Source organism: Pseudophryne corroboree, chromosome 8, assembly GCF_028390025.1.
Source record: "Pseudophryne corroboree isolate aPseCor3 chromosome 8, aPseCor3.hap2, whole genome shotgun sequence".
NCBI lineage: Eukaryota > Metazoa > Chordata > Amphibia > Anura > Myobatrachidae > Pseudophryne > Pseudophryne corroboree.
This window is the reverse complement of record NC_086451.1, coordinates 31,047,993-31,070,956: the sequence shown is the minus strand read 5'-3', so window position 1 is coordinate 31,070,956 and position 22,964 is coordinate 31,047,993. Positions and strand designations below refer to the sequence as shown.

At 50.9% G+C, this 22,964-nt stretch overlaps 1 protein-coding gene across 2 annotated transcripts in view; it reads left to right on the top strand.

The window, feature by feature from the left end:
• The first annotated feature begins 12,824 nt into the window (after nt 1-12,824).
• Nucleotides 12,825-22,964, top strand: part of PAXX (PAXX non-homologous end joining factor) — a 35,747-nt gene continuing 25,607 nt past the window's right edge. The window contains exon 1 of one of the 2 annotated variants that reach the window (XM_063936168.1): nt 12,825-12,993. In XM_063936168.1, coding sequence (XP_063792238.1) covers nt 12,848-12,993 — 146 coding nt within the window. In that variant the 5' untranslated portion in view covers nt 12,825-12,847. The remainder of the gene's footprint in view (nt 12,994-22,964) is intronic. The other variant, XM_063936169.1, reaches the window with a different exon arrangement.

Here is a 22,964-nt window from a genome sequence, read left to right as displayed (position 1 = left end):
GTTTTGTTCATACTGTTAACTGGTTGCGTATATTCCATGTTATACGGTGTGGATGGTGTGGGCTGGTATGAATCTTGCCCTTAGATTAACAAAAATCCTTTCCTCGTACTGTCCGTCTCCTCTGGGCACAGTTCTTTAACTGAGGTCTGGAGGAGGGGCATAGAGGGAGGAGCCAGTGCGCACCCATCTAAAGTCTTTAGAGTACCCATGTCTCCTGCGGAGCCCGTCTATATCCCATGGTCCTTACGGAGTCCCCAGCATCCTCTACGGACTAGGAGAAAAAGATTTACCGGTAGGTTTAAAATCTTATTTTCTTCAGGCTGCGATGACTTATAATTCTGCAGTGTCGTGTGACTATGGTAACCACAGTCATATGATGTAGAGAGCAGAGAGGCTTTGGGACTCTCCCGTGAGCTGAATCTGAAATGTGCAATGCAAAATCCCCACCCCTGCCCTTCCATTACACATCTTGTAACACATTCATGCTTGTCTGACCTCCAGAGAGATTTTGAAAATGAGATAATGATTTCTAGGAGGACAGCTTAGAAATCAGACATGCTTAAAAAATAGTCTTAAGTTGCTGATTAAGGAAAATTTCAGGCCCTTTTATGGGGTGTGTAACCTATTGATCAGTGGTGGTCATTCCGAGTTGATCGCAGCCAGCAACTTTTTGCTGCTGCTGTGATCAAGTAGTACACGCCTATGGGGGAGTGTATTTTAGCTTAGCAGGGCTGTGATCGCTTGTGCAGCCCTGCTAAGCTAAACATTTTTCAAGCAGTACATGACTAGCCCTGGACATACTTACCCTGTTGCGATGATCTCTGCGATGCTGGAGCCGGCTTTGACGTCAGACATCCGCCCTCCATTCTCCTGGACACGCCTGCGTTTTCCTTACCACTCCCCGAAAATGGCAAGCAACGGTCCGGATCCGCCCAGGAATGCCTTCTTTCTGTCAATCTTCTTGCGGTCGGCTCTGCGACCGCTTTCTTCGTAGGACGCCCATGCGCATTCTGGACCCGTTCGCAACCGCAGCGACAAACCGCTGCGTGCGAACGGGTCGGAATGACCCCCAGTGTTCCTTAATATGGGTTAGTTGCAACATTAGTTACTGATGTCTGCGTGTAGGGAATGCATGATTGTAGTCTGCTGAAAACGAGAGCATGACTGAGCGTGTGATGTCTGTGGTGACCTCATAACCTATAAATTATTCTTCCAAGTTTCTGAGTCATTGTGATAGTAAAGTTGCACGGATCAGTTTCTCAGGGAGGTGCGTGTTCCTCCCCCGAGCGTGGCACAGAAAGGTACTTTATATATAGTATATACCGGATTTCAGATTCATTGAATACCAGATTATTTAGCAAACGATTCTACAAGAGACTTCATGAAAATGATAAGTTTCGTAGCTCAGTTAAACAGAAGAAGCCTAACGTTTAGCTCTTTAAATAGGCATTCATTTCTAAGTAAATGTTGCTAGAACCCTGGGGATGTCTCCATGCAGCCATTTTACCCTGCTCTCATCCTTGCCGAAAACCAGGTCTTGGGCGCTGCGGAGCCGGAGGTCTATCCAGAATCTGGAATTGGTACTCAGGCGGCTTCTCCCCTCTGCAGTCATTATAATGGGGCTGACAGATGTTCTCCAGGGTTTGGGGGTGAGGCAATAACTCCTGACCTGTACACTAAGGCGCCGGTTCCATTAATGGCGATGTGTCATTGGGATGTCGGTAACGGTACCCTAATCGCCCCGATTTCACTCTGAAATTGCACAGTTTAGTTTTGCAGTCCCGTGGGGGCAGGAATTAAATTGTAGGATTTTGGGGTTGTCGTAAATATATATATATCTCATCACACATTGAATCACCTGAAACTTCTAAAAAATCAGGATCCTTATTCGGTTGAGTGAGGATGTGGTTCAATAGATTTACAAAGGTAAAGGTCAATGGTCAACATGAAAAAGGTCGACAGGGAAAAGGTAAACAGTAGAAAAAGTCAACATGGCAATTGTCGACACAAGAAAGGATGACACGATTTTCTGTGCCCCCCCCCCCCCCCCCCATTAGTGTACTGCATGGCGAGCGTAGTCCACGTGGATGGTATAGGCAGAAAAAGTTTAAAAAAGTGTTTTTCTAAAAGCACCTAGTGTCGACCATATGTGCACCGATCACTGACATGTCGACACTTTGCACCCGTCAGCCTTTTCTAATGTCTACCATTTTCACGTCTACCCTTTATACCTGTTGATTTAATGCATGTTGACCATTTGAGGCTGACCTATTGTTTGTCAACCTTTTTACGTCGACCTATCATACGGATACCCTGTAATAGAATGCGTCCCTCTGCCTGCTGACATAATCTATCTTCAGTGGCCGGTTTCTCTGATCTACACACAGTTTATAGGGGCCCATTTAGCAAGAATTGCATATGTAATGGATCTGTGCCCGATATTAGCACCCAGAATCACATTGCAGTATGCGATTACATCGGGCAAATTTATTATGGAGCCCCCACAGGGACAGGGCCTCTTAAAGAGCCGACAGTGCAATGTGCTTTGAGTGGAAGTAGAACTCTTCCACATGTGCAGCCCCGCGGACCACGCATGCATGGTGGCCATTGAAGGCGGAGGGTTTCGGAGGAACCCTTTCACAGCTAACTATGCGAAGTGTAGTCCACAGGTTAAGCGGGGGGGGGGGGTTCCTTGCAGCACAGCTGACGGCCATTATATCTAACGATATATTGGCGCATCGCTGTGTGTACGGGCGGTCAGTCGACCGCCCGTACACAAGTTGCTGCAGACATCGGCGGTGACTGACAGCTGAACTGGGCGGACGGGTGTAAATGCCCGCCCAGTTCATGACGTCAGTGCCAACCGAACAGATCGGGCAGTGTTTATACTCAACACACTGCCCGATCTGCAGATATATCTATAGGTGTGTAACCACCATTAGTAGCGTCATGGTGCTACAGATATAGATCTTATCAGCCTCTATATAGCCACCTGTGGTACGGGTGCAGGAAAGGATTTGGGAATGAGCTGATTAATATATCATTAGTAATCTCCTATATAATAGCCCAGATCTGTAACTCTGTGCCTGTGTGTATAACGCTGGGCGTGGCTAGGAGCTCTCATTGGGTTAGCAGCAGGTCTATCACACCCAGTCCACAGCTGATTGGACAAGAAACGCCCTCCCACACAGGTTACATCCAATGGGAGGCTCTGCCCTTTGGCTGCTGTGTGTTCCCAGAGCAGGATTAACAATGGGGCTGATGGAGCTGCAGCTCCAGGTCCACACCCCAAAATAGTCCCACTGCATCTGCAGCAACACTCCCTCCAACAATTTACATGTACAAATTGCTTACAAAATCGAAAAGGGGGCGTGGCCATGGGTAAAGTGGCATTGGTCACGCCGCTTTCCCTATACTTTCAATGGAAGTTTGGAGAGCCAGAAATAAGTACAGACCATAAAAAAAATCTCCTGTGCCTGCCAAAAAGGTACAGGTGGAGGGTATGCCTCTGCATCTGCAGCAAGTCTCTGCGTTGTAGATAGGGGAAAATAAAATCCTTTTACTGCAGTGTCCTGTGTCCTGCTGCCAGTCCGCCTGCCCCCTCCGGCATCAACAATCCCCACTCCCTAGCCGCGGCGCAGATGGAACAAAAACTGCTGCGGCCACCGGCATAGATCTGTATGAAAGCGGCACAGCGGAAGGCTTTCATAGCCCTGCCTGCACCGCATACTCTCTGAGCCCCGCAGCCTCCTATGCGTGTGATGCCACAGAGGTACCTCCCCGCCACAGCCGCGCCCAGATCCCCAGAGGCCCTGACTCCGCAACACAGCACCTGGGCTGCCGGCCTGGAAGCCCTGAGATGGATAATGTAACGGATAGAGTGGGTGATATCGCGGAGGGTAATGTCTGGACGCTGAATCAATGTAAAAGGTGACAGTGCTGTGCAGTGCAGTGGGTGTGCAGTGTCACTGACACTGCACAGCACTCTCACCTTTTACATTTATTCAGCGAGTCAGTCAGTTCTGCCAGCCAGTCACTATTGTTAGCGCCGGTGTCCCAACGCGCCGCATTACAGGGAAGTAAACGCACTACATAAACTACAGCTCCCAGCATCCCTTAGCGCCAAAGCATTCCGGCACTAAGGCCTGCTGGGAGCTGTAGTTTATTGAGTGCATCTTCTTCCCTGTAATGCAGCGCGTTGGGACACCGGCGCTAACAATAGTGATTGGCTGCTGTGCGAGTCTCCGGGAGAGCCACTGCCAAAGGGAGGACAGCAGCCTAGCTGCTTCCAGGAGGAGAACCAGGAGAAGCATTACCCGCCCCTCCCCCACTTGCAGTACCTCCGGGCCCCATCCGTGGCACCCCCACACCCCCCCTCCACCACCCGCGGTTGCTCCGGACCCACCCCTCTCCTCACCCGCGGCACCACCTCTCCAGCCCCTCTCCCACCGGCGGCACCCCTGCAACCGCTCCTCCCCCACCTGCGGTGGTTCCGGACCCCCTCCCCCACCCGCGGTGACTCCAGACCCCCTCCCCCACTTGCGGCACCCACGCACCCGCCCCTCTCCCACCTGCGGCACCACCGCAACTGCCCCTCCCCCATCTGCGGCACCCCTGGACCCCCTCCCCCATCCGTGTCTCTCCCACACCCGCCACTCCCCCCAACCACAGCACCTACTAGGTGATTCATCAAGCCCAATGTGCGCTGTTCATGCTGTTGCAAGGGGCTACGACCCCTTAACCATTGCACGCCCTTTGTCCGTGCAATATTTAACCGCTCACACAATTATGATTGGAGGCAATACTCCATATATGAACGTTATGGTAAGAACTTACCGTTGATAACGTGATTTCTCTTATGTCCACAGGTATCCACAGGATAACATTGGGATATTGTCGAGCGACAGCGAAAATGGCACCAACACGGTCACGAGCTTTCTGGCCTCCCAGGATGCATTGGGGCCTCCACTATATAGTCCCACCCACTGACTCAGTCAGATCAGTTCTTTCCACAGCGATTATAGGCAGGAACATTAGGTAGAGACCTGTACAGGCGATAAGAACACACATGCACACCCTTCCATACAAGAAGGAAGAGGTTTTTAGTGTTTGTCTAGATCCTCAAATCAGATGCGTCCGGGTGGGATCCCTGTGGATACCTGTGGACATAAGAGAAATCACGTTATCAACGGTAAGTTCTTACCATAACGTTCATTTCTCTGGCTGGGTCCACAGGATTATCCACAGGATAACATTGGGATTCCCAAAGCCATTTTAGTGGTGGGGACGCTCCTGATTGCACAGGAGGACCTTTCGCCCGAAGTCTGCGTCATGAGAGGCAAAAGTATCCAAGGCATAATGTCTGATGAATGTGTTTATGGAAGACCATGTGGCTGCCCTACATATCTGTTCTGCTGATGCACCCTGTTGTGCTGCCCAAGAAGGACCTACCTTATGTGTAGAGTGTGCAGAGACATTAGCCGGAATAGGGAGATCTGCATGAGAATAAGCTTCAGATATTACCATTCGGAGCCATCTCGCCAGCGTCTGTTTACTAGCAGGCCAACCTCTCCTATGGAATCCGTAGAGGATGAAGAGGGAATCTGTTTTCCTGATGGCACTAGTACGATCTATGTAGATTTTTAAAGACCGGACCACGTCCAGTGACGCTTCTCCCGCAGATAGTCCCGATACCTGAAAAGCTGGGACTACAATCTCTTCATTCAGGTGAAACTTTGACACCACCTTTGGAAGATAACTAGATCTCGTTCTGAGAACTGCTCTGTCTGGAAAAAAACTTAGGAAAGGAGACTTACATGATAATGCTCCTAAATCTGACACTCTTCTGGCTGACGCCATTGCCAGTAAAAAAAGAACTTTAACCGTTAACCACTTAAGATCTGCTCTCTCAAGTGGTTCAAACAAAGGACCCTGGAGAAATTTAAGAACTAAATTCAAATCCCAGGGAGCTGCAGGAGGAACAAATGGAGGTTGAATATGTACTACTCCTTGGAAAAAAGTACGTACATCCTGTAGGTCAGCAATCTTCTGCTGAAACCATACAGTCAACGCTGAGACTTGCACCCTCAAGGAAGCAACCTTCAACCCCTTATCCAATCCTGCCTGCAGAAAATCCAAAATTCTAGCTACTTTAAAGGCTCTTGGATTGTAATTTTTTCCAGAACACCAATGAATATAGGCTTGCCATATTCTATGATATACACGGGCCGAAGAAGGCTTTCTTGCTCTAAGCATGGTTTGGATTACTTGCTTTGAAAATCCTTTAGCCTCTAAGATAGAGGTTTCAACAGCCACGCCGTCAAAGACAGGCGATCCAGATGACTGTGACAACAAGGACCCTGCATTAACAGATCTGGACGTTGAGGGAGCAGTATCGGTGCTTCCACGGACATTCTCCACAGATCTGTGTACCAATGCCTTCTTGGCCAAGCTGGAGCTATTAGAATGATTGCTCCTTTTGCCTGTTTTATCTTTCTCACTACTCTGGGTAACAGAGATATTGGAGGGAACAGATATGCCAGCTGAAACCTCCATTCTACTGACAGTGCGTCTACCAGGACTGCTCCTGGGTCCCTTGTTCTTGATCCGTACCTCGGAACTTTGTTGTTTAGACGAGACGCCATAAGGTCTATCTCCGGTAGACCCCATCTGTTCACCAGTGTCTGAAACACTTCTGGGTGTAGTGCCCATTCGGTTTCCTGAATGGTGTGCCGACTGAGAAAATCCGCTTCCCAATTTAGTACACCCGGGACAAATACTGTTGACAATGCTGGGATATGGAGTTCTGCCCACTTTAGAATGGGAGTTACTTCCTCCATCAGACTCTTGCTGTGAGTCCCTCCTTGATGATTTAGGTATGCTACTGCCGTCGCATTGTCTGAGCGGATCTGGACTGGTCTTCCTTGTAGATTGTCCTTTGCCTGAACTAGGGCCAAGTAAATGGCTCTTATTTCTAACAGATTTATCGGCAGGCGACTTTCCCTTGCGGTCCATTTTCCCTGGAACCATAGGCTTCCGAGTACCGCCCTCCAACCTTGCAGGCTGGCATCTGTCGTCAGGACTTGCCACTCTTTTATCCAAAAGGGTCTCCCCTTGTTTAAATGGTCTGTCTGTAGCCACCATGCTAGAGACCTTTTTACATTTACTGGAATCTTTATCATCTGCTTCTTTATTGTTTGATGATTTCCGTTCCATTTTGTCAAAATGAGATGCTGCAATGGTCTGGAGTGGAATTGCGCATATTCCACCATGTCGAACGTTGATACCATCAGACCCAACAGTCGCATTGCTGCATGGACTGACATTGTCTGGGCTTGCAACGCTTCCTGAGCCATGACCTGCACCTTGACTATTTTCTTCTCTGGTAAGAGAACTCTCTGTAGGTCTGAATCCAATATGGCTCCCAAATGAACCATCCGCTGTGATGGATTCAGGGACGACTTCTCCCAATTTATGAGCCACCCGTGTCTCTGTAAACAAACTATCGTCTGTTGGAGATGGCTCAACAGTAAATCTTGCGACTGTGCTAAGATTAATAGGTCGTCTAGGTATGGGAATATCCTTACCCCTTGTTTGCGCAGACAAGCTGCCATAACCACCATGATCTTGGTAAACACCCTGGGTGCTGTAGCTAGCCCGAAGGGCAGACCTTGGAACTGGAAGTGTCCTTGAGGATGGCAAACCTGAGGTAACACTGATGTGATAGTGCTATAGGCACATGTAGGTAAGCATCCCGCACATCCAGAGATACCATATAGTCTCCCGGTTCCATAGCCAACATTATGGAGCGTAACGTCTCCATGTGGAACTTCGGGATCCATATGTAATTGTTCAACATCTTCAGATTTAGAATTGGTCGATATGACCAATTTGGTTTCTGGATTAGAAACAGATTGGAGTAATACCCCTGTCCCTTTTGTGATGGAGGTACTGGGACAATCACACCTGACTGCAGTAATTTTTGGACTGCTTCTTGCAGGGCATTGGCCTTCGACTCTATACGAGACGGGCTGGTGCAAAAAAATCTTTGAGGAGGCTGCCTCCTGAATGGGAACCCATACCCCTGAGATACTACCTTCTGCACCCAAGCATCTGCTGTTGACTGTTGCCATATGTGTGCAAAATGAAGGAGTCGGCCCCCAACCCTGGAATCCTCCAGGCGGAGGCCCGTCTCTTCAGGATGAGGGCTTTTGTTCAGGTTTGGAAGCTGGCTTTTTGCTAGCCCACTGCTTCCTACCCCTGGATTTAAACTGGGGTTGAAATGAGCGAAATTTTAAACCCTTGGACTTAGGGTTGTAGGTAGCCGGAAATCTGACCTTTTTCGATTCAGCCTCTGACTCTAGGATATCCGATAAGGGTTTTCCAAATAATATATTACCCACGAAAGGCAATGCTTCCAATTCCTTCTTGGACTCCGCATCTGCCTTCCAGGTCCGTAGCCAGACTGCTCTGCGAGCGACTACTGCCAGGGCTGAAGCTTTAGAAGCAACAGTGCCTACATCAATGGCTGCTTCTTCCAAATACTGGGCAGATTGTCTTAAACGGCAAAGGCGATCCTCTTGCTCCCTAGTAGGAGAAGGGATGTCATTCTCTAGTTCCTCTATCCATTCGCCCATTGCCTTTGCTACCCAGGCCGAAGCCATAGCAGGTCTTACCACTGCACCCACAAGAGAAAAAATATTTTTTAATAGGCTCTCTACCCTCCTGTCTGTGACATCATTCAAAGAGGTAGATGACAGTGGCAAAGCAGATTTGTGCACGAGTCGCAGAACATGTGCATCTACTTTTGGAGGAACTTCTCTCTTCGAACAATCTCCAGCAGGAAATGGATAATAAGAATCCCATCTCCTAGGAATCTTATACTTTTTACCGGGCGCTGCCCAAGACTCATCCATCATTTCCGTCAACTCCTCTGACGCTGGAAATTCAGCTTTCACTGACTTTGTTCGTTTGAATACAGGTGCTTTCGCTTTTAACGCTGTCTTGGCTGGTTCTTCCAGAGAAAGCACAGCCTTTACTGCATTAATGAGTCCAGCTACATCATCTGAACTAAAGCTCTGCGACTGATCATCATACGGAGTTGAATCTATTGTTTCCGCATCATCATCCGATGTCTCCTCTTGTGTAGTCTGCCATACAGACGTATCTGTCTTAGTCTTACCTGCCCCTTGGTTGCTTGTAGAGGCTACTGGAACCAAACCATAGGAAGGGAGCTGCATGTATGGGTTCATAGTGTAACCTAACCCCTGAGGTGGTGCTACTGGAGCTAACCTGTCCGCTATTGAAGACAGAGTCTTTGCGAACATATTCCATGGTGGCTCTACTGGAGGTTGAACTAACTCCTGTTTTTTACTTCGCTGAAAAGCGAAACAGTTTGCACACAAACCCTCATAAGTGACCAATTGAATCATATCAATTACCCCTGACTTACAAGATAAGCATGTTAGGGCTATGGGAGTGCTTGACAAATTCTCCTCATCACTTTTGCCGCTCACAGACATTTTTTCTGATATTGACTACACAATTTTGTGACTGAACCACACCCTATAATCAGTATATAGAGGTGAAATCAATCTGACCACAGTGCACCTGATTTGAGGGTCAGAACAGGACTGACATTACACAGAAAAGTCAGCACACATACTAGCAGTCAGTCACATGTTAAAGCATTAGACATTGTCATATGAGAATACAACCTCCATAATAACTTATACATAAGTAGGAAAATTGTACTTCTGTTTAACTGGTTCTTTTTCAACATAACATGCAGAAAACACAGTAATATACATGTCTCATATGCAATAGGTACTAAAAATTAACAGTGCACACTAAGAAGTAGAAGGAATTTTTAGCACTGTATACCCTGCCTCCAGGGAGCGGGATACAGGGAGACTCACCACACTTCCATATCCAAGCAAAGACGCTCGAAAGACGCTGAGTGGATTCAGACGCTACTGGTGTACACTGCCGCTCTTGGTAACTGATAACGGACACGGACGCTCACCAACGGACACGGACGCTGAGCGACTCCACGTGCATGCAGACACTAAAGGCCTGCGACTCGGTCTGGGCGGGTTTATATCCAGTGTACACAACCGCAGCGTCTAAGCTGCGACCGAGTACCCTCGTGGTAGCGTCTGAGCCGGAAGTGAGGTCATTCAGTTCATGAAACGAGAGACCCGCGGGAACTGGCCATGAACTCGGAGGAGGGACGGCCAGGAGAGCGTCTGAAACCCCCTGTTGACTTAAACTCCCAGGATCGCGGCCTCACCTAGTCCTGGCGCCTATGATCCCCGGAGCGTAGCGCTGTCACACTCGAGATGTTCGGCGCATCAACACGCTGTTTGTAGTCTCCACCAAATCAGCGTAGCTGTGTCCTGACCCCTCTAGTAAGAGGAAGTCCATATACTCACTGTCTCCCCATGCTCCGGCCACAGCCAGGTAACGTCTGCTGGACCTGCTAGAACATCCGACACAGACGCCCGTCGAGACAGCACTGTACCGCGAAGGTAAGCGTTGTTGCGACCCGGTGGGGAGTTGTTGGAGCGACTCTTTCTAATACACGTTTAAGACGCTGTTAAGAGAAGTCGCTCAAACAAAAACAGTAAGTCTATAAAAATAAAGTAATGAAAACTTGAGGCTGCTTTCACAGCAGCCCCGTGACCATGCAGCTTCCTGCCGCACCAAGCAAAAAACTGATCTGACTGAGTCAGTGGGCGGGACTATATAGTGGAGGCCCCAATGCATCCTGGGAGGCCAGAAAGCTCGTGACCGTGTTGGTGCCATTTTCGCTGTCGCTCGACAATATCCCAATGTTATCCTGTGGATAATCCTGTGGACCCAGCCAGAGAAAATAAAAATATTGCACACCACAAGGGCGTGCAAGGGGTTAAGGGTGCGTAACCCCTCACGACGGTGTGAAGAGCGCCCGTAGGGCGCAATGAATCACCTGCTACAATGTAATGGGTGCACAGATTGCAGGGTAAATCTTGCTACATAATGCACAGACATCCGTCAGCTTCCGGGGGTATCCAGTTACATTTATTTTTATCTTTTTTTTTTTACTGAATAAATATTTACAAATCACAAACAAATAAACAAGTATGAATCAAACTGCGTCATCAATTGTTTAGCAGTTAGGACATGGTGGGAGGGAGGGGACAAGAACAAGGTGACATCTCAGCGGGATCTGGTCTCTAGGGCGACAGTAACTAGGTCGACCACTATTGGTCAACAGTAACTAGGTCGACAATGACTAGGTCGACCATTATTGGTCAACAGTAACTAGGTCGATAGGGTTTCTAGGTCGACAAGTCAAAAGGTCTACATGCATTTTTCACATTTTTTTTCTCTTGACACCAGAAAAACTCATATCGACCTTTTGACCTGTAGACCTACACCATGTCGACCTAGTTACTGTTGACCAATTTTGGTCGACCTAGTTACTGTCGACCCTACGTACCACACCCATCTCAGCTGTTCCCTGTCAGGAATCAGGAGAGTCATCTTAGGGTGTGTACACACTACACAATATCGCATATTATCCGGGTGATATAGGCCGGTTCGTTGCAATATTGTATAGTGTGTACGCTCGATACAGGATACAATGCACTCTCCCGCTGGTCGTATCCTGCATCGCACGTCGGACCTGCAGCATGGCCCCCCACCCCACCCCATCGGCAAGTGTGTATGCCATGGGCCTTCAACCTGCAGTCCTCCAGCTGCTGTGGAACTACACATCCCAGCATGCCCTGTCTCAGTTTTAGTATGCATTAATAGAAAAACTGTGGCAGGGCATGCTGGGATGTGTAGTTCCACAGCAGCTAGAGGGTTGTAGGTTGAAGACCCATGGTGTATGCGCATGCCGATTTTGGGACCCCATCGCAGACGATGTCGCATCGAACATCGTTCCGATGTGTACACAGCCTTACAGTCATGGGTCAGAAGAGGTGGACTGAGCGCTCAGCAGGCATTTTACCAACAGCCGCTGCACAAGGGGGAGTCTGCATCACACAGCAGGGGGTCCGCGCAGAGAGTGCGTTTCTGTCACCCTAACGATAATACAGGTGTGGATTGAAGGACAGACCGTCAAGAGGTCAACAACAAATGTTGACAGGCAATAAATGGTCAACATGGACTTAAGTCAGCAGGTCAAAAGGTCAACATGCAAATGGCCGACACAGAAAAGGTAGACACATGTTTGTTTGTTTCTATTTTAACCCTGAACCTCTCCCATAGTGATGAGGGTCTCAAACGTGGTCCTCTAGGCACCCTAATGGTCAAGGTTTTAAGTTCATATCCATGCTTGTCCACAGGTGATTTAATTAGCATCTCACTCAATTTGATTTAACCGTCTGTGCTGAGCCATGGATATACCTAAAACCTGGCCTGTTGGGGTGTCTTGGGGACCACATGTGAGAAGCTCTGCCCTAGTGTCTAACCCTAACCATCCCCTTCTGCAGCATAATATCTATCTATCTATCTATCTATCTATCTCTCTCTCTCTCTCTCTCTCTCTCTCTCTCTCTCTCTATCTATCTATCTATCTATCTATCTATCTATCTATCTCTCTATCTATCTAATCTATGGGATGTGTTTAGTTTACTGGCTGTCGGGAGCTGCCTGAAATGATGCTGTGCAATCTGCATTCATTCCATTCACCTCTGGCACCCACCCCTTGTAGAAAGTGCTATTTTGGAGTACCCAATTCAGGAAAGACTCTCATGTTATTCTCTGCTGCTGCTGCATCTTAATGGGTTAACCACAGTTGTGCTGCTTGAAGTAGCCCCGCCCACATCCCTTACAAGGCACGCCCATCTTGGCCTTCATGGTCTCCTGTCACAGGAACAGCAGCACTGAGCATACAATGGAGGCAGCGGAGGGCTGGTCTCCTGTCTCTGCCATACTGCACGCCGGCCAGCGCTACCTGTGCCTGACCCGGCTCCCGGCTGCTGGGGGTGGTGTGCAGCTACAGTGAGTGACCCCGGGGCAGAGACCGTTCCCAGCCTGGCAGTGTCTATGTATAATATAATATGTACCTGGTGCTGGGGTGGGTGCAGCTACAGTGACCCCGGGGCAGAGACCGTTCCCAGCCTGGCAGTGTCTATGTATAATATAATATATACCTGGTGCTGGGGTGGGTGCAGCTACAGTGACCCCGGGGCAGAGACCGTTCCCAGCCTGGCAGTGTCTATGTATAATATAATATGTACCTGGTGCTGGGGTAGGTGCAGCTACAGTGACCCCGGGGCAGAGACCGTTCCCAGCCTGGCAGTGTCTATGTATAATATAATATGTACCTGGTGCTGGGGTAGGTGCAGCTACAGTGACCCCGGGGCAGAGACCGTTCCCAGCCTGGCAGTGTCTATGTATAATATAATATATACCTGGTGCTGGGGTGGGTGCAGCTACAGTGACCCCGGGGCAGAGACCGTTCCCAGCCTGGCAGTGTCTATGTATAATATAATATGTACCTGGTGCTGGGGTGGGTGCAGCTACAGTGACCCCGGGGCAGAGACCGTTCCCAGCCTGGCAGTGTCTATGTATAATATAATATATACCTGGTGCTGGGGTGGGTGCAGCTACAGTGACCCCGGGGCAGAGACCGTTCCCAGCCTGGCAGTGTCTATGTATAATATAATATGTACCTGGTGCTGGGGTAGGTGCAGCTACAGTGACCCCGGGGCAGAGACCGTTCCCAGCCTGGCAGTGTCTATGTATAATATAATATGTACCTGGTGCTGGGGTAGGTGCAGCTACAGTGACCCCGGGGCAGAGACCGTTCCCAGCCTGGCAGTGTCTATGTATAATATAATATATACCTGGTGCTGGGGTGGGTGCAGTTACAGTGAGTGACCCCGGGGCAGAGACCGTTCCCAGCCTGGCAGTGTCTATGGATAATATAATATATACCTGGTGCTGGGGTGGGTGCAGCTACAGTGACCCCGGGGCAGAGACCGTTCCCAGCCTGGCAGTGTCTATGTATAATATAATATATACCTGGTGCTGGGGTAGGTGCAGCTACAGTGACCCCGGGGCAGAGACCGTTCCCAGCCTGGCAGTGTCTATGTATAATATAATATATACCTGGTGCTGGGGTAGGTGCAGCTACAGTGAGTGACCCCGGGGCAGAGACCGTTCCCAGCCTGGCAGTGTCTATGTATAATATAATATGTACCTGGTGCTGGGGTGGGTGCAGCTACAGTGACCCCGGGGCAGAGACCGTTCCCAGCCTGGCAGTGTCTATGTATAATATAATATATACCTGGTGCTGGGGTGGGTGCAGCTACAGTGACCCCGGGGCAGAGACCGTTCCCAGCCTGGCAGTGTCTATGTATAATATAATATATACCTGGTGCTGGGGTGGGTGCAGTTACAGTCAGTGACCCCGGGGCAGAGACCGTTCCCAGCCTGGCAGTGTCTATGTATAATATAATATGTACCTGGTGCTGGGGTGGGTGCAGCTACAGTGACCCCGGGGCAGAGACCGTTCCCAGCCTGGCAGTGTATGTATAATATAATATATATCTGGTGCTGGGGTAGGTGCAGCTACAGTGACCCCGGGGCAGAGACCGTTCCCAGCCTGGCAGTGTCTATGTATAATATAATATATACCTGGTGCTGGGGTAGGTGCAGCTACAGTGACCCCGGGGAAGAGACCGTTCCCAGCCTGGCAGTGTCTATGTATAATATAATATGTACCTGGTGCTGGGGTGGGTGCAGCTACAGTGACCCCGGGGCAGAGACCGTTCCCAGCCTGGCAGTGTCTATGTATAATATAATATGTACCTGGTGCTGGGGTGGGTGCAGCTACAGTGACCCCGGGGCAGAGACCGTTCCCAGCCTGGCAGTGTCTATGTATAATATAATATATACCTGGTGCTGGGGTGGGTGCAGCTACAGTGACCCCGGGGCAGAGACCGTTCCCAGCCTGGCAGTGTCTATGTATAATATAATATATACCTGGTGCTGGGGTGGGTGCAGCTACAGTGAGTGACCCCGGGGCAGAGACCGTTCCCAGCCTGGCAGTGTCTATGTATAATATAATATGTACCTGGTGCTGGGGTGGGTGCAGCTACAGTGACCCCGGGGCAGAGACCATTCCCAGCCTGGCAGTGTCTATGTATAATATAATATGTACCTGGTGCTGGGGTGGGTGCAGCTACAGTGACCCCGGGGCAGAGACCGTTCCCAGCCTGGCAGTGTCTATGTATAATATAATATATACCTGGTGCTGGGGTGGGTGCAGCTACAGTGACCCCGGGGCAGAGACCGTTCCCAGCCTGGCAGTGTCTATGTATAATATAATATATACCTGGTGCTGGGGTGGGTGCAGCTACAGTGAGTGACCCCGGGGCAGAGACCGTTCCCAGCCTGGCAGTGTCTATGTATAATATAATATATACCTGGTGCTGGGGTAGGTGCAGCTACAGTGAGTGACCCCGGGGCAGAGACCGTTCCCAGCCTGGCAGTGTCTATGTATAATATAATATGTACCTGGTGCTGGGGTAGGTGCAGCTACAGTGACCCCGGGGCAGAGACCGTTCCCAGCCTGGCAGTGTCTATGTATAATATAATATGTACCTGGTGCTGGGGTGGGTGCAGCTACAGTGACCCCGGGGCAGAGACCGTTCCCAGCCTGGCAGTGTCTATGTATAATATAATATGTACCTGGTGCTGGGGTGGGTGCAGCTACAGTGACCCCGGGGCAGAGACCGTTCCCAGCCTGGCAGTGTCTATGTATAATATAATATATACCTGGTGCTGGGGTAGGTGCAGCTACAGTGACCCCGGGGCAGAGACCGTTCCCAGCCTGGCAGTGTCTATGTATAATATAATATATACCTGGTGCTGGGGTGGGTGCAGCTACAGTGACCCCGGGGCAGAGACCGTTCCCAGCCTGGCAATGTCTATGTATAATATAATATGTACCTGGTGCTGGGGTGGGTGCAGCTACAGTGACCCCGGGGCAGAGACCGTTCCCAGCCTGGCAGTGTCTATGTATAATATAATATATACCTGGTGCTGGGGTAGGTGTAGCTACAGTGACACCGGGGCAGAGACCGTTCCCAGCCTGGCAGTGTTTATGTATAATATAATATGTACCTGGTGCTGGGGTAGGTGCAGCTACAGTCAGTGACCCCGGGGCAGAGACCGTTCCCAGCCTGGCAATGTCTATGTATAATATAATATATACCTGGTGCTGGGGTGGGTGCAGCTACAGTGACCCCGGGGCAGAGACCATTCCCAGCCTGGCAGTGCCTATGTATAATATAATATGTACCTGGTGCTGGGGTGGGTGCAGCTACAGTGAGTGACCCCGGGGCAGAGACCGTTCCCAGCCTGGCAGTGTCTATGTATAATATAATATATACCTGGTGCTGGGGTGGGTGCAGCTACAGTGACCCCGGGGCAGAGACCGTTCCCAGCCTGGCAGTGTCTATGTATAATATAATATGTACCTGGTGCTGGGGTAGGTGCAGCTACAGTAAGTGACCCCGGGGCAGAGACCGTTCCCAGCCTGGCAGTGTCTATGTATAATATAATATGTACCTGGTGCTGGGGTGGGTGCAGCTACAGTGACCCCGGGGCAGAGACCGTTCCCAGCCTGGCAGTGTCTATGTATAATATAATATATACCTGGTGCTGGGGTGGGTGCAGTTACAGTGACCCCGGGGCAGAGACCGTTCCCAGCCTGGCAGTGTCTATGTATAATATAATATGTACCTGGTGCTGGGGTGGGTGCAGCTACAGTGACCCCGGGGCAGAGACCGTTCCCAGCCTGGCAGTGTCTATGTATAATATAATATGTACCTGGTGCTGGGGTAGGTGCAGCTACAGTGACCCCGGGGCAGAGACCGTTCCCAGCCTGGCAGTGTCTATGTATAATATAATATATACCTGGTGCTGGGGTAGGTGCAGCTACAGTGACCCCGGGGCAGAGACCGTTCCCAGCCTGGCAGTGTCTATGTATAATATAATATGTACCTGGTGCTGGGGTGGGTGCAGCTACAGTGACCCCGGGGCAGAGACCGTTCCCAGCCTGGCAGTGTCTATGTATAATATAATATGTACCTGGTGCTGGGGTAGGTGCAGCTACAGTGACCCCGGGGCAGAGACCGTTCCCAGCCTGGCAGTGTCTATGTATAATATAATATGTACCTGGTGCTGGGGTGGGTGCAGCTACAGTGACCCCGGGGCAGAGACCGTTCCCAGCCTGGCAGTGTCTATGTATAATATAATATATACCTGGTGCTGGGGTGGGTGCAGCTACAGTGAGTGACCCCGGGGCAGAGACCGTTCCCAGCCTGGCAGTGTCTATGTATAATATAATATGTACCTGGTGCTGGGGTGGGTGCAGCTACAGTGACCCCGGGGCAGAGACTGTTCCCAGCCTGGCAGTGTCTATGTATAATATAATATGTACCTGGTGCTGGGGTGGGTGCAGCTACAGTGAGTGACCCCGGGGCAGAGACCGTTCCCAGCCTGGCAGTGTCTATGTATAATATAATATATACCTGGTGCTGGGGTGGGTGCAGTTACAGTGACCCCGGGGCAGAGACCGTTCCCAGCCTGGCAGTGTCTATGTATAATATAATATGTACCTGGTGCTGGGGTGGGTGCAGCTACAGTGAGTGACCCCGGGGCAGAGACCGTTCCCAGCCTGGCAGTGTCTATGTATAATATAATATGTACCTGGTGCTGGGGTGGGTGCAGCTACAGTGACCCCGGGGCAGAGACCGTTCCCAGCCTGGCAGTGTCTATGTATAATATAATATATACCTGGTGCTGGGGTAGGTGCAGCTACAGTGAGTGACCCCGGGGCAGAGACCGTTCCCAGCCTGGCAGTGTCTATGTATAATATAATATGTACCTGGTGCTGGGGTGGGTGCAGCTACAGTGACCCCGGGGCAGAGACCGTTCCCAGCCTGGCAGTGTCTATGTATAATATAATATATACCTGGTGCTGGGGTGGGTGCAGCTACAGTGACCCCGGGGCAGAGACCGTTCCCAGCCTGGCAGTGTCTATGTATAATATAATATATACCTGGTGCTGGGGTGGGTGCAGTTACAGTCAGTGACCCCGGGGCAGAGACCGTTCCCAGCCTGGCAGTGTCTATGTATAATATAATATGTACCTGGTGCTGGGGTGGGTGCAGCTACAGTGACCCCGGGGCAGAGACCGTTCCCAGCCTGGCAGTGTATGTATAATATATATCTGGTGCTGGGGTAGGTGCAGCTACAGTGACCCCGGGGCAGAGACCGTTCCCAGCCTGGCAGTGTCTATGTATAATATAATATATACCTGGTGCTGGGGTAGGTGCAGCTACAGTGACCCCGGGGAAGAGACCGTTCCCAGCCTGGCAGTGTCTATGTATAATATAATATGTACCTGGTGCTGGGGTGGGTGCAGCTACAGTGACCCCGGGGCAGAGACCGTTCCCAGCCTGGCAGTGTCTATGTATAATATAATATGTACCTGGTGCTGGGGTGGGTGCAGCTACAGTAAGTGACCCCGGGGCAGAGACCGTTCCCAGCCTGGCAGTGTCTATGTATAATATAATATGTACCTGGTGCTGGGGTGGGTGCAGCTACAGTAAGTGACCCCGGGGCAGAGACCGTTCCCAGCCTGGCAGTGTCTATGTATAATATAATATGTACCTGGTGCTGGGGTGGGTGCAGCTACAGTCAGTGACCCCGGGGCAGAGACCGTTCCCAGCCTGGCAGTGTCTATGTATAATATAATATGTACCTGGTGCTGGGGTAGGTGCAGCTACAGTGACCCCGGGGCAGGGACCGTTCCCAGCCTGGCAGTGTCTATGTATAATATAATATGTACCTGGTGCTGGGGTAGGTGCAGCTACAGTGAGTGACCCCGGGGCAGAGACCGTTCCCAGCCTGGCAGTGTCTATGTATAATATAATATGTACCTGGTGCTGGGGTGGGTGCAGCTACAGTCAGTGACCCCGGGGCAGAGACCGTTCCCAGCCTGGCAGTGTCTATGTATAATATAATATGTACCTGGTGCTGGGGTAGGTGCAGCTACAGTGACCCCGGGGCAGGGACCGTTCCCAGCCTGGCAGTGTCTATGTATAATATAATATGTACCTGGTGCTGGGGTGGGTGCAGCTACAGTAAGTGACCCCGGGGCAGAGACCGTTCCCAGCCTGGCAGTGTCTATGTATAATATAATATGTACCTGGTGCTGGGGTAGGTGCAGCTACAGTGACCCCGGGGCAGAGACCGTTCCCAGCCTGGCAGTGTCTATGTATAATATAATATGTACCTGGTGCTGGGGTAGGTGCAGCTACAGTGACCCCGGGGCAGAGACCGTTCCCAGCCTGGCAGTGTCTATGTATAATATAATATGTACCTGGTGCTGGGGTAGGTGCAGCTACAGTGACCCCGGGGCAGAGACCGTTCCCAGCCTGGCAGTGTCTATGTATAATATAATATATACCTGGTGCTGGGGTGGGTGCAGCTACAGTGACCCCGGGGCAGAGACCGTTCCCAGCCTGGCAGTGTCTATGTATAATATAATATGTACCTGGTGCTGGGGTGGGTGCAGCTACAGTGACCCCGGGGCAGAGACCGTTCCCAGCCTGGCAGTGTCTATGTATAATATAATATATACCTGGTGCTGGGGTGGGTGCAGCTACAGTGAGTGACCCCGGGGCAGAGACCGTTCCCAGCCTGGCAGTGTCTATGTATAATATAATATATACCTGGTGCTGGGGTGGGTGCAGCTACAGTGAGTGACCCCGGGGCAGAGACCGTTCCCAGCCTGGCAGTGTCTATGTATAATATAATATGTACCTGGTGCTGGGGTGGGTGCAGCTACAGTGACCCCGGGGCAGAGACCGTTCCCAGCCTGGCAGTGTCTATGTATAATATAATATATACCTGGTGCTGGGGTAGGTGCAGCTACAGTGAGTGACCCCGGGGCAGAGACCGTTCCCAGCCTGGCAGTGTCTATGTATAATATAATATGTACCTGGTGCTGGGGTGGGTGCAGCTACAGTGACCCCGGGGCAGAGACCGTTCCCAGCCTGGCAGTGTCTATGTATAATATAATATATACCTGGTGCTGGGGTGGGTGCAGCTACAGTGACCCCGGGGCAGAGACCGTTCCCAGCCTGGCAGTGTCTATGTATAATATAATATATACCTGGTGCTGGGGTGGGTGCAGCTACAGTGACCCCGGGGCAGAGACCGTTCCCAGCCTGGCAGTGTCTATGTATAATATAATATGTACCTGGTGCTGGGGTAGGTGCAGTTACAGTCAGTGACCCCGGGGCAGAGACCGTTCCCAGCCTGGCAGTGTCTATGTATAATATAATATATACCTGGTGCTGGGGTAGGTGCAGCTACAGTGAGTGACCCCGGGGCAGAGACCGTTCCCAGCCTGGCAGTGTCTATGTATAATATAATATGTACCTGGTGCTGGGGTAGGTGCAGCTACAGTGACCCCGGGGCAGAGACCGTTCCCAGCCTGGCAGTGTCTATGTATAATATAATATGTACCTGGTGCTGGGGTGGGTGCAGCTACAGTGACCCCGGGGCAGAGACCGTTCCCAGCCTGGCAGTGTCTATGTATAATATAATATATACCTGGTGCTGGGGTAGGTGCAGCTACAGTGACCCCGGGGCAGAGACCGTTCCCAGCCTGGCAGTGTCTATGTATAATATAATATATACCTGGTGCTGGGGTGGGTGCAGCTACAGTGACCCCGGGGCAGAGACCGTTCCCAGCCTGGCAGTGTCTATGTATAATATAATATGTACCTGGTGCTGGGGTAGGTGCAGCTACAGTGACCCCGGGGCAGAGACCGTTCCCAGCCTGGCAATGTCTATGTATAATATAATATGTACCTGGTGCTGGGGTGGGTGCAGCTACAGTGACCCCGGGGCAGAGACCGTTCCCAGCCTGGCAGTGTCTATGTATAATATAATATATACCTGGTGCTGGGGTAGGTGTAGCTACAGTGACACCGGGGCAGAGACCGTTCCCAGCCTGGCAGTGTCTATGTATAATATAATATGTACCTGGTGCTGGGGTAGGTGCAGCTACAGTCAGTGACCCCGGGGCAGAGACCGTTCCCAGCCTGGCAATGTCTATGTATAATATAATATATACCTGGTGCTGGGGTGGGTGCAGCTACAGTGACCCCGGGGCAGAGACCATTCCCAGCCTGGCAGTGTCTATGTATAATATAATATGTACCTGGTGCTGGGGTGGGTGCAGCTACAGTGAGTGACCCCGGGGCAGAGACCGTTCCCAGCCTGGCAGTGTCTATGTATAATATAATATGTACCTGGTGCTGGGGTGGGTGCAGCTACAGTGACCCCGGGGCAGAGACCGTTCCCAGCCTGGCAGTGTCTATGTATAATATAATATGTACCTGGTGCTGGGGTGGGTGCAGCTACAGTGAGTGACCCCGGGGCAGAGACCGTTCCCAGCCTGGCAGTGTCTATGTATAATATAATATATACCTGGTGCTGGGGTGGGTGCAGCTACAGTAAGTGACCCCGGGGCAGAGACCGTTCCCAGCCTGGCAATGTCTATGTATAATATAATATGTACCTGGTGCTGGGGTAGGTGCAGCTACAGTGAGTGACCCCGGGGCAGAGACCGTTCCCAGCCTGGCAGTGTCTATGTATAATATAATATGTACCTGGTGCTGGGGTGGGTGCAGCTACAGTGAGTGACCCCGGGGCAGAGACCGTTCCCAGCCTGGCAGTGTCTATGTATAATATAATATATACCTGGTGCTGGGGTGGGTGCAGCTACAGTGACCCCGGGGCAGAGACCGTTCCCAGCCTGGCAGTGTCTATGTATAATATAATATATACCTGGTGCTGGGGTAGGTGCAGCTACAGTGACCCCGGGGCAGAGACCGTTCCCAGCCTGGCAGTGTCTATGTATAATATAATATGTACCTGGTGCTGGGGTGGGTGCAGCTACAGTGAGTGACCCCGGGGCAGAGACCGTTCCCAGCCTGGCAGTGTCTATGTATAATATAATATGTACCTGGTGCTGGGGTAGGTGCAGCTACAGTGACCCCGGGGCAGAGACCGTTCCCAGCCTGGCAGTGTCTATGTATAATATAATATGTACCTGGTGCTGGGGTGGGTGCAGCTACAGTGACCCCGGGACAGAGACCGTTCCCAGCCTGGCAGTGTCTATGTATAATATAATATGTACCTGGTGCTGGGGTAGGTGCAGCTACAGTGACCCCGGGGCAGAGACCGTTCCCAGCCTGGCAGTGTCTATGTATAATATAATATGTACCTGGTGCTGGGGTGGGTGCAGCTACAGTGACCCCGGGGCAGAGACCGTTCCCAGCCTGGCAGTGTTTATGTATAATATAATATGTACCTGGTGCTGGGGTGGGTGCAGCTACAGTAAGTGACCCCGGGGCAGAGACCGTTCCCAGCCTGGCAGTGTCTATGTATAATATAATATGTACCTGGTGCTGGGGTGGGTGCAGCTACAGTGACCCCGGGGCAGAGACCGTTCCCAGCCTGGCAGTGTCTATGTATAATATAATATATACCTGGTGCTGGGGTGGGTGCAGCTACAGTAAGTGACCCCGGGGCAGAGACCGTTCCCAGCCTGGCAGTGTCTATGTATAATATAATATGTACCTGGTGCTGGGGTGGGTGCAGCTACAGTGAGTGACCCCGGGGCAGAGACCGTTCCCAGCCTGGCAGTGTCTATGTATAATATAATATATACCTGGTGCTGGGGTGGGTGCAGCTACAGTAAGTGACCCCGGGGCAGAGACCGTTCCCAGCCTGGCAGTGTCTATGTATAATATAATATGTACCTGGTGCTGGGGTAGGTGCAGCTACAGTGACCCCGGGGCAGAGACCGTTCCCAGCCTGGCAGTGTCTATGTATAATATAATATGTACCTGGTGCTGGGGTGGGTGCAGCTACAG